The sequence below is a fragment of the Phyllobates terribilis genome, unplaced genomic scaffold (genome assembly GCF_046119375.1).
Source record: "Phyllobates terribilis strain yellow unplaced genomic scaffold, ASM4611937v1 Scaffold_4__5_contigs__length_816908805, whole genome shotgun sequence".
NCBI lineage: Eukaryota > Metazoa > Chordata > Amphibia > Anura > Dendrobatidae > Phyllobates > Phyllobates terribilis.
The window spans coordinates 583944024-583961473 of NW_027362764.1; the positions used below are offsets into that span (position 1 = coordinate 583944024).

The 17450-nt window shown below is 40.7% G+C and overlaps 1 protein-coding gene across 1 annotated transcript in view; it reads right to left on the reverse strand.

Annotated features, from left to right (window-relative positions):
* The window catches only part of LOC141264689 (histamine H3 receptor-like), a 30413-nt gene extending 13188 nt beyond the window's left edge, over positions 1 to 17225 (reverse strand). The window contains exons 1-3 of the mRNA XM_073676954.1: positions 16973 to 17225; positions 11169 to 11338; positions 4444 to 4782 (exon numbers count right to left, since the gene is read on the reverse strand). Coding sequence (XP_073533055.1) covers positions 4444 to 4782; positions 11169 to 11338; positions 16973 to 17225 — 762 coding nt within the window. The remainder of the gene's footprint in view (positions 1 to 4443; positions 4783 to 11168; positions 11339 to 16972) is intronic.
* Positions 17226 to 17450: the final 225 nt, after the last annotated feature.

A 17450-nucleotide genomic window follows, 5' to 3' on the forward strand; every position in this document is an offset into this window, starting at 1 on the left:
TGTGACACATCTATCAGATTACAACTTTTACTAAGGCTATATTCACATGTCCAGTAATCATCAGTTGGAACGAATCCAGCCGCAATCCATTGACAAAAAAGTTGTGCAGACAGCTGTGCTGTGATTCTGACAGCTGACACTCTTGGCACTTTAACTCCCTTCCGAAATCAATCACAGCATTTAGAGAGCAGGCAGAGGGAGAAACCCCCTTTGCTCTTGGATCGGCGCTCCCGCAACATCAATGCGGGGGGCCCGATCTTTGCAATGGTGGCCCAATGTCGCCATGATGACATCCGGGTCACCAAAGCTAGCAACCTTGCTAGATCATGCACAATGCATAATGTATCAAGTTTGTCTGTCAGTGCAGTGCTGACAGTCAGTTTGTAAAGCATAACAATGTTCCTGCATTCCTATACTATAACAAAAAAGAATAACACCATTAAAATTTACATTTTAATAGATATAGCTAAAAAGATGCCCTAACGGGCACACAATAAGTGCTGTGTGTAGCAAAATGGAACACGATAATTAAAGTGACATAGTGCTCAAACAAAATGATCCTACAGTCAATTGCTAAAGTCTAAGTATAAATAGCTACTCTAGGACCAAGAGTCAGGACTTTTATTACTGGCATAGATAGTCTTATTAGATGACTGTAGTACATATGATTATAATATAGTTACTCGTCACCACTAGAATAAGACACATAAATGAAAAATTGGGTCTGGAGTGTACATAAATGCAAATATTTGAGCCTGCACTAGTAAACTCAACATGCAGACATAATCAAGCAGGGGTATCATCACAAATCTCGATAATTCTGATGGTCATATACCCCGAGTTGGCATGTGGAAAAAAGCCTCCCTTTTTGGTAATTAAGGGGTGGCAAGCCAATATCACCAATTTATATAAGTGTACGAAAAGGGGACCACTCCATCCCATATAGCTTTCAGGTCCCCCAGCTAGGTTATGCGAGATAGTAACAAAAGTGATCATTAGAGACAATAGATGATATCAGGTAAACTCCATTTTGGTGGACAAAGATCAGAATAGAGCCGGTTACTTATCTCATTATAGAGGGATCTCACCTCCCCATTATGTTTCTAGTTTTCTCGACACGTTTCCCCATAGGATTTGGGTTCACCAGGAGAAAGTGGGACCCATGTCCGGGGTATCCTGCTGATAGCCTTGCAAGCCTTCATGTTATAAACTTATGTGAAGCACCTTGGGGTTCAAGGTGCTCACCACACATCCAGATAAGTTCCCTGATTTTGGGGGGATTCCACTGTTTAGGGATATCAGGGGCTCTGCAAACGTGACATGGCGAACACTAATTATTCCAGCACATTTTTCATTCAAAAAATCAAATGGCTCTCCTTCCCTTCCAAGCCCTGCTGTGCACCCAAATAGTAGTTTTTCTCCACATATTGGGTATCGGCGTATCGAAAATTGCACAACAAATTGCACAGTGCAATTTTTCCTGTTACTCTCATGAAAATGCTATATTTGGAGGTAAATAATATTGTTTGGGAAAAATGTGATTTTTTTTTCCTGGCTCAACATTATAAACTTCTGTGAAGCACGTGGGGGTTCAGGATGCTCACCACAAATATAGATAAGTTCCCTGCGGGGTCTAGTTTCCAGAATGGTATCACTTGTGGGGGGTTTCTACTGTTTAGGCACATCAGGGGCTATTGAAACGCAACATGGCGCCCAAACAGTGGTTTTCCCCCACATATGAGGTATCGGCGTGCTCAGGAGTAATTGCACAACACATTTTGGAGTCCATTTTCTCCCGTTATACTTGTGAAAGTAAAAAAAATGCGTATAAAGTAACATTTTTGTGAAAAAAAGTTAAATGTATATTTTTTCCCTCCACATTTCATTAATTCCTGTGAAGCACCTGAAGGGTTAATAAACTTCTTGAATATGGTTTTGAGCAGCTTGAGGGGTGCAGTTTTTAGAATGGTGTCACTTTTGGGTATTTTCTGTCATATAGACCCCTCAAAGTCACTTCAAATGTGATGTGGTCCCTAAAAAAAAATGTTTTTGTATATTTTGTTGGAAAAATGAGAAATCGCTGGACAACTTTTAGCCTTTCGAACAAAAAAAAATATGTTTAAAAAATTGTGCTGATGTAAATTAGACATGTGGGAATGTTATTTTTTAACTATTTTGTGTGACATATCTCTCTGATTTAAGGGCATAAAAATTAAGTTTGAAAATTGCAAACTTTTTCAAAATTTTCGCCAAATTTCCATTTTTTCACAAATGAATGCAAGTCATAGCGAACAAATTTTTACCACTATCATGAAGCACAACATGTCACAAAAAACAATCTCAAAATCAGTGCAATCCATTGAAGCGTTCCAGAGTTATTACCTCATAAAGTGACAGTGGTCAGAATTGTAAAATTTGGCTTGGTCATGAAGGTGAAAACAGGCTTGGGGATGAAGGGATTGAAAAAACAGATCCAGCTGAAATAAGTTTTTTAATCAGTTGTTTCTGTACAACTTTTATGTCAATGGATTGCTGCTGGATGCTTGATTTTATGCATCTGACGCGCCCCCTGGGCCTGTGCTGCTGCTGCTGTGCAGGGGGAATACCCGGAGCCGGATCGCTGGGGGTTGTAGTTCTCCGTGGCGGTGACCCGGTCCGTGCCCAGGGTGGTCAAACCAGTGGCAGTCTATTTGTATTGGAATAAGTGTCCGACTACGCCACCCGTGGATTGCGGTCAGTGGGGACCGCCGCTGCGCTGCCGACCGCTGAGGCTGATGTTGGTTGCGCAGCTGCGTATGGGATAACTCCCCACGGGAGGAGTATTGCCTCAGGGCAGCTAATGTGAGAGATGATGGGAGTGATGGTGTGAGTGTCCCAGTGCTAATGGTACTGGAGCGGCAAGGAATCACAGAGACGTGAGGTGCAGTTTAGGGTCTTTACTGATGGTACAAGGCAGACCCTCCCGGGAGTACTGGCTAGTGTAAGGGGCCTGGTCAGTCTGCGAGCAAGCAGGAGTTCCCCTGGCCAGGTGGAGTTGTAGGCCTCCCCGTTTATCTGCACTCTTCCTGGCTACCTTGCTGTCAGCGGTTACAAGTAGCCCACGTCCCTGAGTATACCGTGTGGTGCTCACCCGTATGGCTGGTGACTTGGGGCCTTCTGTTAGCCTCCGCTCCTGGATGGCGGCGCTGGTCCCTTCTCTGTGACTGAGCCTCCGGGCTTCTATGGCCAGAGGACCTGGAATCCCCTGCCGGCTGGTTTCTGCTGCTGGGTGTATATCAGTCCCCACAGCCTCGAACTCCTGTGTCCGGCTTTAGTATCTTCGTCCAGGGCGAACTCTGCTCAGCTCCAGCCCCTGGACTTCTGCTACTGCTCCTACAGAGCTCCTGTTCTTGCTTTCCCTGTGTCTGGAACTGTCTGCAGCTCCACTCTGGCTCTGACTCTGACTACTCTAATCCCGCCCCAGACCCAGTTTATAAGGGCAGTTTCCTCCCCTCCCAAGTCTGGGTGGGCCGTGTTGCATGTTTAGGGCTCCTGACCAGAGAAACCTCCCACTTGCTCTCAGACATAATATCTCTATTACTGTGGCAACCAGACCCCTGGGGTGTCACACATCTATTTTCAATGGGTATGGTTTAAACACCTGAACTAAATAATTAGTGGGGGTGTAAATACTTTGGCTATACAGTGTAGACAGATATACAAATATAGCTACTATGTAAAATAAGTGAATATTTACACAAACGTCATATTTTCACACTTTTTTCTACTGCCTTTTCTTGACTAGGATCGTAAGTTCTGTACATGACTTGGAACTATTAAATACAACATCTTTAGTAGTTCCTAAACATCACCATAGATGTCAAGAGGAAATATATCTTTTTTTATGAAACCATGTACATGAAACCTTAGGTATTCAGATGATCAGTGAGTTCCACTGTATTGTAGCTGAGTGTGTAAAAGCTCAAAAATAATTCTTGGCCTCAGCTATGTTTTTTTAAAACAGATCAATTGTAGTAAGGTTTTCTTAAATGCAGGGTGGCAAAAAGGATACAGGAATGGATTAATTGAGGAGTTTAAGAAGAATAGCCAAGTTGTGATATCATACACAATGGGCGACACACAAACATTACAAAACCCCTCTGCAATAATTGTTAAGAAAGAATATGGTGCCCAGCAGATACAAAAGGTACTCACAAGAAATGCTAAAGATTTCGCCATTTGCTTATCCTTGGCCAATGCAGAATTTTTTGTTAAATCAACAGTTCTTCCTCCATTTGCCTCTTCATTTCTTCCATTTTTTGCAGCTGAATGGTGACTTTTATTTTTAAATATTGAAAACAAATATTGTAGGTGTCCCTTTTTGTTCTCTGCTCCACTCTCTTGATTACATTGTGTTGAAGCTTGTGGACAGTGGGAATGATCTCTACAATCTATAACAAATACATCATTGTTCCTCTTGTCTCCATATAAATCACTAGAGTTAGGACTACTAGAGTTTTGTACTTTATTCCTCATTCGACTTCTTATATTAAAATAAATACTAAGGTTGAAAAAGGCTATTATAGATATCGGTGTGAAGAAGTCAAAAATAGAAGAATAGAGCATGTATCGACCTCCATAGAAAAATTCTGGATTACATTCACTTTCTGGTATCACACTATAACCCACCACATATTCCCAAAAAACAATTGCTGGTCCAAAATTTAAGAAAGCTATAATCCATACTACTGCCATCTTCATCAAAGCTGGTTTCAATCTGTGTTGCTGATCCCTATACGTTACCTACAAAAAAAAGTAATCTGATGTAAGCTCGAAATAACTTCTAGAATAGAAAATAACAATTATTTGACACAATGTGCAAAGTGTCCATTTACATGTTATTTTTAGTGTTGAGCGAGTATGTTCTGTCCGAGTATGCTCGGACCGAGCTCCGAGTATTTACAGCTGCTCGGTGATATGGTTAAATCGCTCCCTTGTGCATGATTTGCAACTGTGTGGCAGCTTTATTACATGTGAGGAATGTGTAAGAAATAGATATTCCTCCCATGTAATAAAACTGTCAAACAGTCGCAAATCGTGCACACGGGAGCGATTCAAGCATATCACCGAGCAGCTATAAATACTCGGTGCTCGGCCCGAGCATACTCGGCGAAAGGGTTAACAAAACATACTCGCTCAACACTAGTTATTTTTCTTTGGTATTGTGAATATATGAATCACTTGGCCTTGCTATGGTAGGAGGATACATCCATTCATCCATTAAAGGGGTTATCTAAGACTATATTAATTTTATACTGTGGGCTTAAGAGCTAACAGGCAAATCTCTGCTGACACAGAGCGGTCACTGACCACTCCTGATGGTGATTCTGCTGCTTCCACTGATTTCACATCAACAGACCAGCAGCTTCTCTTCCGCTCTGCTCTGTTGACGGGCGTGACTGCCGATGTCAAGCTGATTGAAAGCCGTCTCTGCGCTGACTAACTGCGGGACATCGGCTGTCAATCAGCATGATGTTGGCAGTAACATCCTGTAGATAAAATAGCACAGAAGAAGAAGAGCTGCTCTGTCGACATGGAGCAGCTAAATAACCGGCAGGACCGCTCTGAGCCGGGACTGGATAGAATAGGCAGGTATTTGGTAACTAGTTAGCAACTACCTACCCGTAATTTTTTGTGGCTCATAGTAAAAAACTATTTTAGTCCTGGATAACCCTTTTAAATATCATATTCATTGTATAGAACATACAAAATGCACGTCTACTGCTAAATAAAAGTGAAGAATAGTGACATTTGCTTACAGAGTATAACACCAAAAGGTATAAAAATGTATAGCAATGAGCAGGTCCATTTAATGGGCTGATGGGTCAGAGCCTTTGTAGACACGTGTGATAGTATAGTTGGGAAAATTCTTTCTGCTGCAAATAAGAATGGGTTATATTGTCAGCTGTCAGAAGTTGAAGGAAACCGATTATGTCCAGAGTCCGCCTCCAGGAGATCACTCCTCCCTTAGAGATCAAAAGTACAAACAGGCAGGCTGAATGTTTTTAGTGTATAAATTAGTTTGTAATCTTCACTCAACCCTTTCCTGCACCATGATGTCCATGGATGTCCATGATGTCCCTAGGTGCTGGTTTGTAGAGAAGGCTCAGGAGCTGAGCTTGCTCCTTACAAGCACAAACCAGGTGTGTTATACAGCCAGCACCTGCCTCGAACAGCTGAAATTAGAGCTATGATCACTGGTATTCAACCATTTAGATGTCACTGTCAATCACCAACAGTGGAATTTAAATGGTTCTATTGCCATTAAATGTACATTAAGGCACCCATTGACACCCTGAAACAAAATTGCTGGGTGATGATGGCTTGCCTTGGTAGCCAGAGGCCTGTTGAAGGGCCCACCATCCCCTCCACATTGTGGTCTGTGACTGGGCTTTGTTGGAGCCTAGTAATTTACCATTATAGTGGAATAGTTTAGTATTGCAGTATATATAGTTCAATGATTGGATTTTCAAGCCCAATAGGGGGACTAAAAATAAGTGAAAAGTGAAATTAATAAAAAAAATGTTTACAAACATATTAAAAGAAAAAAAAATAAAATCAATCCCCTTTTACCGAAACAAAAATAAAGGAATAAAACAAAAAATAAACGTATTTGATATTGTTGAGTTCATAAAAGTCTGATTTCTGAAAATATAAAATTAATTAACCCATACAGTAAAACATTCATAAAATAAGAAGTCAGAAATGCTAAAACTGATGTTTTTCAGTCACCGCAACGCCTCAAAAATACAAATATATATTTTTATATACCCAAAAATAGTTTCAATAAAAACTACAGTTTGCCATGCTAGAAAATAGGCCTCACACAGCTGTATCAACTATAAAATAAAAACGTTATTGGTCTTTGAAAATGGTGACACTAAACTATTTTTTTTTTTATAAAGTTCTGATTTTTTTTTAACAATTAAGATTTAAAATAAACAAAAAAAGTGTGGTATCAATATAATAACGACCTGAAGAATCAGTTTGCCAGGTAATTTTTTGTGCATAGTGAAACTAAACCCAAAAATACCATGGCAAAATTGCATTCATTATTTCACTTCATTTAAAGGGAATCTGCCACCCCTTTCATATAAAATAAGCTCTGGAGGCAGCGTTCTCCCATAGTCTGTCTGGGGCTCATTTACATATTTATTTATTTATTTTACTCACTTATATAGCGCCATTAATTCCACAGCGCTTTACAGACATTAGCGGCACTGTCCCCATTGGGGCTCACAATGTACATTCCCTATCAGTATGTCTTTATAAGAAAAACGTGGATTTCTCTGGAATAAGACATCAGACCGCAGATATCAAGGTATCGTTTTATTCAGCTTTCTATCACCTACATGCCCATATTGACAGCTTAGGGTGCTCCACATTGCATTCTGTGTCCCTGTTCGGGCATACTTCCGAAATTGCCTGCAAAACGGGGTCCGGAGGTATGCGCCGGTGGGGCCATAGACCACAATGGTGATGGCAAAGCGAACTTGCGCTCTGACATGCACCACTTTCGGGAGTGTACGCCTACAGGAGGCGGACACCCAGACACATTGTACTATGTCTGAGTGTCCGCCTCATGTAGGCAGACACTCCCAGAGATGAAGCAATGTCATAGCGCACGTTCGCTCTGTCTGCTTGTCTATGGCCACGCTGGCACATAAATCCGGACCCTGTTTTGCGGGGGTTTTTCGGATGTATTCCCCGATAGGGACACAGAAGGCAATGTGAAAGCACCCTTAGGAGGGTTGATCCTACTGACAGATTCCCTGTAAAGCTTTTTTTTCCCAATTTTTCAGTACATTATATGGTAAAATGATGGTGGCATTCAAAACTACAACTCAGCAATTATATAGCGACGGAAACCAAATATATTTTTCTAAGTAGTTAAAAAAAACTATAAATTTAGTATCACCGTAACTAAACTGACCTGTAGAACAAAGCTACCAGGTTATTTATACCATAAAGTGAAGGCTGCAAGAAGAAAAAACAAAAAGCAATGGCAGCATTTCTGTGTTTTATTAATTTTTTCTTATTCATCTCCTTTTTTAATTTGTTTCCTATTTTTCACTACATGACATTGTGAAATGAATAGTGTCATTCAGAACAACAACTCGTCCCACTTAAAACAAGCCTTTATGTGGCAGTGTCAATGGAAAATGAAAAAAAGTTATTGCATTTGGAAGAAGGTAGAGGGGGGAGATTAAACAAAAGCACAAGATTAAAAATGGGCTTGTCCCAAAGGGGTTAAACATGGACAGAAGAACTTTGTTTCCTGTACATTCTCGCTTTCTGTATGATACACAATAGACGAACTATATAATTAAAATGTCACCTTGTCATATGGCTGCTTCTTCTGATTCACTGGGTGCTGTGTGTATGGCAGATCTGTTACTATCTTTGGGCCCTGTGATACTGAGCTTTAGTCTGTACAATGTACACTGGAATGGAGCATGCACGGGCTGAACACAGCTGCAATGTGCCATGTGGCTGCAGCCTGCCAGATGGGATGTCAGAAATTATAAAGTGAGAAAAAGTTCATAAAAAAGTTTATTTTCATTTCTAGTAAAATGGGCACTTATAGCCAATGAACAAAAAAACAATTAGATGACCACTTTAGGGTGTTTTTATTAGACACATGCTATAAGTGGTGCCTGTGTTCCACTAATTTTGTGTGAAAACACAAAAGTCATTATCTCAGTAAATTAGAATACTTTATAACAACAGCTTGAAAAATGTTTTTAAAATCCGAAATGTTGGCCTACTGAAATGTATGTTCAGTAAATGCACTCAATACTTGGTCGGGGCTCCTTCTGCATCAATTACTGCATCAATGCGGCGTGGCATGGAGGCGATCAGCCTGTGGCACTGCTGAGGTGTTATGGAAGCCCAGGTTGCTTTGACAGCAGCCTTCGGCTCGTCTGCATTGTTGGGTCTGGTGTCTCTCATCTTCCTCTTGACAATACCCCATAGATTCTCTATGGGGTTAAGGTCAGGTGAGTTTTCTGGCCAATCAAGCACAGCGATACTGTTGTTTGTAAACCAGGTATTGGTACTTTTGGCAGTGTGGACAGGTGCCAAGTCCTGCTGGAGAATGAAATTTCCATCTCCAAAAAGCTTGTCGGCAGAGGGAAGCATGAAGTGCTCTAAAATTTCCTGGTAGATGGCTGCTCTGACTTTGGTCTTGATAAAACACAATGGACCTACACCAGCAGATGACATGGCTCCCCAAACCATCACTGATTGTGGAAACTTCACACTAGACCTCAAGCAGCTTGGATTGTGGCCTCTCCACTCTTCCTCCAGACTCTGGGACCTTGATTTCCAAATGAAAATTGGAACTCTGGGACCTTGTGGCGTGTGACCATGACTGCCTTCTGGATATCTGTCAAATCAGCAGTCTTCGTTATGAATGTGGAGCCTACTGAAACAGACTAAGGGACGTTTTTAAACGCTTAGGAAGCTTTTGCAGGCGTTTTTTGTTAATTATTTTAATTTACTGAGATAATGACTTTTGTGTTTTCATTGGCTGTAAGCCATAATCATCAACATTAACAGAAATAAACACTTGAAATAGATCACTCTGTTTGTAATGACTCTATATAATATATGAGTTTCATCTTTTGTATTGAAGAACTGAAATAAATTAACTTTTTGATGATATTCTAATTTAGTGAGATTCACCTATATATAATACAATGCGTAAAGACTATAAATATAAATGGTGTATGGATAAGATGTATGTGACGCGCCCCCTGGGCCAGTGTTGTTGGGGATACCCGGAACCGGATCAGATGGGGGTTGTAGTCTCCGAGTGGCTGTGACCCGGTCCGTGCCCAGGGTGTCAAGCTCAGTGTGTGGCAGTCCTACAGATGTTATTAGTTCTTTTTGTCGACTACGCCACCCGTTGATTTGCGGTCAAAAGGCCGCCGCTGCAGCAGGGTCCGCTGAGGCTGTTGGTATGTGTGCAGCTTTGGTAGTATAACCCCCAACGGGAGGGGTATAGCCTCAGGGGGTCAGCCGTGGAGGATGGTGGTTGTGAAGGTGCAGCAAAGAGACTCAGAGGCATAAAATGCAGTTCCAGGGTTTTACTTACTGGTGTTGCTCGGGTCACTGTGTACAGCAGTGACCACCCGAGCCGTGCTGCGTCCACCAGGTCCTGGACTCGGTCAACTCCCAGGCAACTCCGGAGTGTGGTCCTGAGCTCCTTTCTGACTCTCCCTTCTTCTGGCCGTTCCCACCAGGGATCCACCTAAGTCCGGCTCCCTCGGGCCTCTTGGTGGTAAACCCTTGTCTCTGGGTTCCCTGACCCTATTCTTGGTCTGCCTTCCGGGTGGATTTAGTGGGTGGTCGTGGCAGATCCTGCCCACGACCTCCGGTTCCTGGCTAAGGTGTGCTGTAGCCTCTGCCAGCTTGGGATCCGGTACCCTTTTGCCGACCCTTCACCCTTTTGTCCTTATTTTGGGATCTTGGGGTCACCTCTGCGCCTCTGGGTCTCTCTTCCTTCTCCTCTGCTCTGCTTCTCAGGCTCTCAGACAGACTGACTGACCGACGTCTCACAGACTGACCGACGTCTCACAGACTGACCCTGATCTAAGATGGTGCCCACCTTATATACTCCCTCTATGTGTGAGCTCAGGTGACCAGCACCCAATGAGCTCCTAGCTTTACCCAGGCTGCTCCCCCTATCTGCCCCTACACTACTGGGATGTTCCACCCCCCTCCCACTCCAGCCAGGAACAGACACTGTCGTACCTGCACATTTCTCTAGTGGGAGTACCATCGGTCTGTTCCTCTGAAATGGGATGTGTGTAGTGCATGCAGCCTACTAGCTCAGTTCCACACTCCATCCTTACCCGGGAGTGGAATACCACACCTCTGGCTTGAGGCGTAATACCCCTGTAGCAGCCGAGTCCTTATGTATATATTCACCATACACGATGTATGCTAATGGTGTATATGTAATATGTATATATAATGCAATGAGTAAAGACGTAGTTTGAAACGCTTCTGCGATTTCTAGGCGATGGATTGAATTTTAATGGATTTATAATAAACTTCTGAATGTTTACGGATCCTTTTGCTGGATATGCCATTTGTTATATGTATATATATAAGATACTTACAGCTTTGGTGACGGCCATAAAACGGTCACAGCTGATGAGAACAATATTATATATTGTACACTGGCACAAGGTATAATCAACAGTGAGCCAAAATTTACAGATGCGTCTTCCAAGGACCCATTCTCCATTAATAATGTAATTCTTTAAGTACAGTGGAAGAGAGAAAGAACCTAAGGGAAAATAACATGTTTTTATGTGTCAAAGGACTATTCAGTTTATGTAATGACAATAAATTACTACATTATTATGCTTTATAAATAATTTTTATTTTTTTTACACTGCATAGTAATGATCAAATACTACATCAGTATACTACAACAATAACACAAAGGAAGTGAAGATGATTATGGTTCATGGCTTAAGGGTCAGTACATTTTTATTTCTATGTACAGTTATATGAAAAAGTTTGGGCACCCCTATTAATCTTAAGCTTAATGTTTTATAAAAATTGGTGTTTTTGCAACAGCTATTTCAGTTTGATATATGTAACAACTGTTGGACACAGTAATGTTTCTGCCTTGAAATGAGGTTTATTGTACTAACAGAAAATGTGCAATCTGCATTCAAACTAAATTTGACAGGTGCATAAGTATGGGCACCTCACCAGAAAAGTGACATTAATATTTAGTAAATCCTCCTTTCGCAAAAATAACAGGCTCTAGTCGCTTCCTGTAGCTTTTAATGATTTCCTGGATCCTGGATGAAGGTATTTTTGACCATTCCTCTTTACAAAACAATTCCAGTTCAGTTAAGTTTGATGGTCGCCGAGCATGGACAGCCCTCTTCAAATGATCCCACAGATGTTCAATGATATTCAGGTCTGGGGACTGGGATGGCCATTCCAGAACATTGTAATTGTTCCTCTGCATGAATGCCTGAGTAGATTTGGAGCGGTGTTTTGGATCATTGTCTTGCTGAAAGATCCATCCCCTGCGTAACTTCAATTTTATCTCTGATTCTTGAACATTATTGTCAAGAATCTGCTGATACTGAGCGGAATCCATGCGTCCCTCAACTTTAACAAGATTCCCAGTGCCGGCATTGGCCACACAGCCCCAAAGCATGATGGAACCTCCACTAAATTTTACTGTGGGTAGCAAGTGTTTTTCTTGGAATGCTGTGTTTTTTTGCTGCCATGCATAACGCCTTTTTGTATGACCAAACAACTCAATCTTGGTTTCATCAGACCACAGGACCTTCTTCCAAAAAGAAATTTGCTTCTCCAAATGTGCTTTTGCATACCTCAGCCGACTCAGTTTGTGGCGTGCTTGCAGAAACGGCTTCTTTCGCATCACTCTCCCATACAGCTTCTCCTTGTGCAAAGCGCGTTATATAGTTGACCGATGCACAGTGACACCATCTGCAGCAAGTTGATGCTGCAGCTCTCTGGAGGTGGTCTGAGGATTGTCCTTGACTGATCTCACCATTCTTCTTTTCTGCCTTTTGATGTTTTTCTTGGCCTGCCACTTCTGGCCTTAACAAGAACTGTCCCTGTGTTCTTCCATTTCCTTACTATGTTCCTCACAGTGGAAACTGACAGGTTAAATCTCTGAGACAGCTTTTTGTATCCTTCCCCTGAACAACTATGTTGAATAATCTTTGTTTTCAGATCATTTGAGAATAGTTTTGAGGAGCCCATGATGCCACTCTTCAGAGGAGATTCAAACAGGAGAACAACTTGCAAGTGGCCACTTTAAGTAGCTTTTCTCATGATTGCATACACCTGGCTATGAAGTTCAAAGCTCAATGAGGTTACAAAACCAAAAAAAGTGCTTTAGTACGTCAGTAAAAAGTAGGTAGGAGTATTTAAAACAAGAAAATGATAAGGGTGCCCATACTTATGCACCTGTCAAATTTTGTTTGAATGCAGATTGCACATTTTCTGTTAGTACAATAAACCTCATTTCAAGGCAGAAACATTACTGTGTCCAACAGTTATTACATATATCAAACTGAAATAGCTGTTGCAAAAACACCAATTTTTATAAAACATTAAGCTTAAGATTAATAGGGGTGCCCAAATTTTTTCATATAACTGTATATCAGTCGGGTAATTTACCTCTTAGGGAAAAGTGGGCAAATTATTTATAACTGCTGCTGTAAAAAAAGATTGCATACGGATTGCGTACAGATGTCAAGTGAGAAAAAATTGTCCAATTTTTCTGGATGAAGCTGATGATTTTTTATACGGTCATGTGTACTTAGCCTAATAGTTACTGGTCATTGTAGACTGCCTACTAAGATAATGGAGACCATGGATTCTTAATGATTTCTTAAACTAAGCAACCACTTTAAATAATTGTACAGGACATATTATAAGAAATGTATTCAACAACAAATTAAATAGCTCATAAAGTACATGGGGAACTTGATTGTTTTAGTTAACGAGACATTTTGTATAGGTATAATTTTCTAATTCTAACACATTTATTGTTTAGTCTGTTATGACCACAGAACTGTCTTTAATTTACTTATAAACACTTATGTACCCCTGGTGCCCAATTAATTAAGAGAGGTGTTTTGTTCTAAACGGTACCTTATGTTTTTGTGGATTTATATTACTTCTATTATGCTAATGTAGCAACTCACTCGGAATAATAGGTAAAGCTAAAATCTGCAACTGACCCTGCTGGTTGCTGTACAGACAAGAGATCCTGACCCCGCAGTCCCTAATGGTGCCTGCGTGAGCTGAGATAGCCCTAAGCACAGTCTAGACGATGGCAACTCGGACTTAGGCTACCTGAAAGGCCGTTGAGTGCTTCATGTTCCTCCTAAAGAACCGGAGGGCAGAGCAGAGTGTGAATTACCTACAAAAGGGAAAGTGTGCTGAAAAAGTAGAAATTCCAGAGTGAGTAAAACAAACCACAACATACAAAATTAAGTATAAAGGATGTAGTTAGAAAATATTACTTCCCAAAAAGAAGCAGAAGCTAGGTGCAGAGTAAAGAAACTGAAACAGCAAAGAAATAAACCCTAGCTGGAATTTCACTAACTGCCTTTAAATGAGAGCAGAATTGCTGGACTTCCAAATGAGACTATCACCAACAGAAAATACCAGCAGAGGGAAAAGAATATAAAGCCGTACCCAAAAGGTGATAGGACAGACAAATGAAAACACCTGTGTTATGGTAAACAGACTGCAGCCAAGATAGCAGAACCTAGACACCCAGAAAAAAGGTGTGTCTGCTGTGGCTCAGTGGACAGAAAAGTTGACCTCAAAACACAGGCTCAAGGGTTTGAACCCAAAAGCTTGACAGTTTGTCTATGTTAAAGTGCAGTTTGCTCATTCCTTTTGACAGACATATTTTCAGTATTTCTTTCAAGTGATTTTTTTAACTGGCTAAAGAAAGGCATTTGATATTGAAAACAGTTTATCTACAAATTCCATAAGGACACTTATATACAGTTAGGTCCATATATATTTGGACAGAGACAACATTTTTCTAATTTTGGTTCTAGACATTACCACAATGAATTTTAAACAAAACAATTCAGATGCAGTTGAAGTTCAGACTTTCAACTTTCATTTGAGGGTATCCACATTAAAATTGGATGAAGGGTTTAGGAGTTTCAGCTCCTTAACATGTGCTACCCTGTTTTTAAAGGGACCAAAAGTAATTGGACAATTGACTCCAAGGCTATTTCATGGACAGGTGTGGGCAATCCCTTCGCTATGTCATTCTCAATTAAGCAGATAAAAGGCCTGGAGTTGATTTGAGGTGTGGTGCTTGCATTTGGAAGGTTTTGCTCTGAAGTAAACATGCGGTCAAAGGAGCTCTCCATGCAGGTGAAAGAAGCCATCCTTAAGCTGCAAACAACAGAAAAAACCCATCCGAGAAATTGCTACAATATTAGGAGTGGCAAAATCTACAGTTTGATACATCCTGAGAAAGAAAGAAAGCACTGGTGAACTCATCAATGCAAAAAGACCTGGGCGCCCATGGAAGACAACAGTGGTGGATGATCGCAGAATAATCTCCATGGTGAAGAGAAACCCCTTCACAACAGCCAACCAAGAAAACAACACTCTCCAGGAGGTAGGCGTATCAATATCCAAATCTACCATAAAGAGAATACTGCATGAAAGTAAATGCAGAGGGTTCTCTGCACAGTGCAAGCCACTCATAAGCATCAAGAAGAAAAAGGCTAGACTGGACTTTGCTAAAAACATCTAAAAAAGCCAGCACAGTTCTGGAAGAACATTCTTTGGACAGATGAAACCAAGATCAACCTCTACCAGAATGATGGAAAGAGAAAAGTATGGCGAAGGCGTGGTACAGCTCATGATCCAAAGCATACCACATCATCTGTAAAACACGGCGGAGGCAGTGTGATGGCTTGGGCATGCATGGCTGCCAGTGGCACTGGGTCACTAGTGTTTATTGATGATGTGACACAGGACAGAAGCAGCCGAATGAATTCTGATGTCTTCAGAGCCATACTGTGTGCTCAGATCCAGCCAAATGCAGCCAAACTGATTGGTCGTCGTTTCATACTACAGATGGACAATGACCCAAAACATAAAGCCAAAGCAACCCAGGAGTTTATTAAAGCAAAGAAGTGGAATATTCTTGAATGGCCAAGTCAGTCACCTGATCTCAACCCAATTGAGCGTGCATTTCACTTGTTAAAGACTAAACTTCAGACAGAAAGGCCCACAAACAAACAGCAACTGAAAACCACCGCAGTGAAGGCCTGGCAGAGCATCAAAAAGGAGGAAACACAGCGTCTGGTGATGTCCATGAGTTCAAGACTTCAGGCAGTCATTGCCAACAAAGGGTTTTCAACCAAGTACTAGAAATGAACATTTTATTTACAATTATTTAATCTGTCCAATTACTTTTGGTCCCTTTAAAAACAGGGTGGCACATGTTAAGGAGCTGAAACTCCTAAACCCTTCATCCAATTTTAATGTGGATACCCTCAAATAAAGCTGAAAGTCTGAACTTCAACTGCATCTGAATTGTTTTGTTTAAAATTCATTGTGGTAATGCCTAGAACCAAAATTAGAAAAATGTTGTCTCTGTCCAAATATATATGGACCTAACTGTAGATAATACATTAACGCTTAGATAAAGTTTGCAGGGTCATAGCTTTCCACTTATTCTGGATTCATATAATTGTAAGCAGATTTTTACACAATAAAAATCCTTGTCTGGAATTTTATATATTTTTTCTCGACTTTAAAATGTCACATCTTCTACATCATCTGTTGAAGTAGAGTTGGGAATCCCTGCCGAAACTGGCAACTTTGGCCACTTTTCATCCAATGTGTATCTGTGTCATTAACCTGGTAGTACACTATATTACAATAGTGTTCTATTGGAGAAAAAATCAGAATCTCCCGTTAGAAAGTACAACTGGGTGCAAGATGCCGTGTTTTATAAATGAATGATTCAATGCTTGTCTGTACATGTGTGGATTTCATCCAGGCAGGAAGACAAGTGGCTGCTATGAAAATTGTGCTGCCTAAAGGTAAATAGTGAACAGAATGTGACAAAAAACACTTTGTACACTGAAAACTAGTCAGGTCTGTGCCGCAGAGATTAGCGAGAGTAATTCTTTTGCAAAATGTAACAGGGTCAGCATTATACTGTATAAATGAAAATTAGTTTAGCATTGTTTTGTAAAATCCAGAAACAATAGGGATGAAAAAGTGAATGACGCTAATTTTTGCATGTGTAGATGTTGAAGCCTCAGATAGAGTCAGGTATATTTCTCTTCTTCCTTTAAATCAACAATAAATATACATTCTAATATTTTCTGTGCAGTTACATAAAAAAATACTATAATTGTGTTTTTACCTGTGAAAAAGTCACTAATAGCCAAGTTTAAGAGAAAATAGTTACTTGAAGTTCTGAGTTTTTTGTTGGTCATAAACCCAAGTATGACCAACGCGTTCCCTGTGCTTGTCACGCTGATCACAAGAGACATCAGAACAGCTTGGAAGATTCTCACATCATCCACAGTGCGAGTTTTGTTAGTTTGTTCTTCACCAGCAGTAACATTTCTATCTCCAACATAATTCCAGGATCCATTGTTGTGGTAGGCAAGCATCATATGCCTCTTGGCAGGATATTACTGTGAAAACACACATACCTCAATTAGAACATTTATGTAACATAATACTTCTAAACAATTGCATACATTTTAACAGACCTTAAGATCTTCTGGCTTTAGGCAGCCAGTAAATCTATATACCTTATGGCCAGAGTTTTGTCTGACATGTTTATATAGACTGATTAATTCACTGGGGACTTTTCTTCTGAGATATATATATCC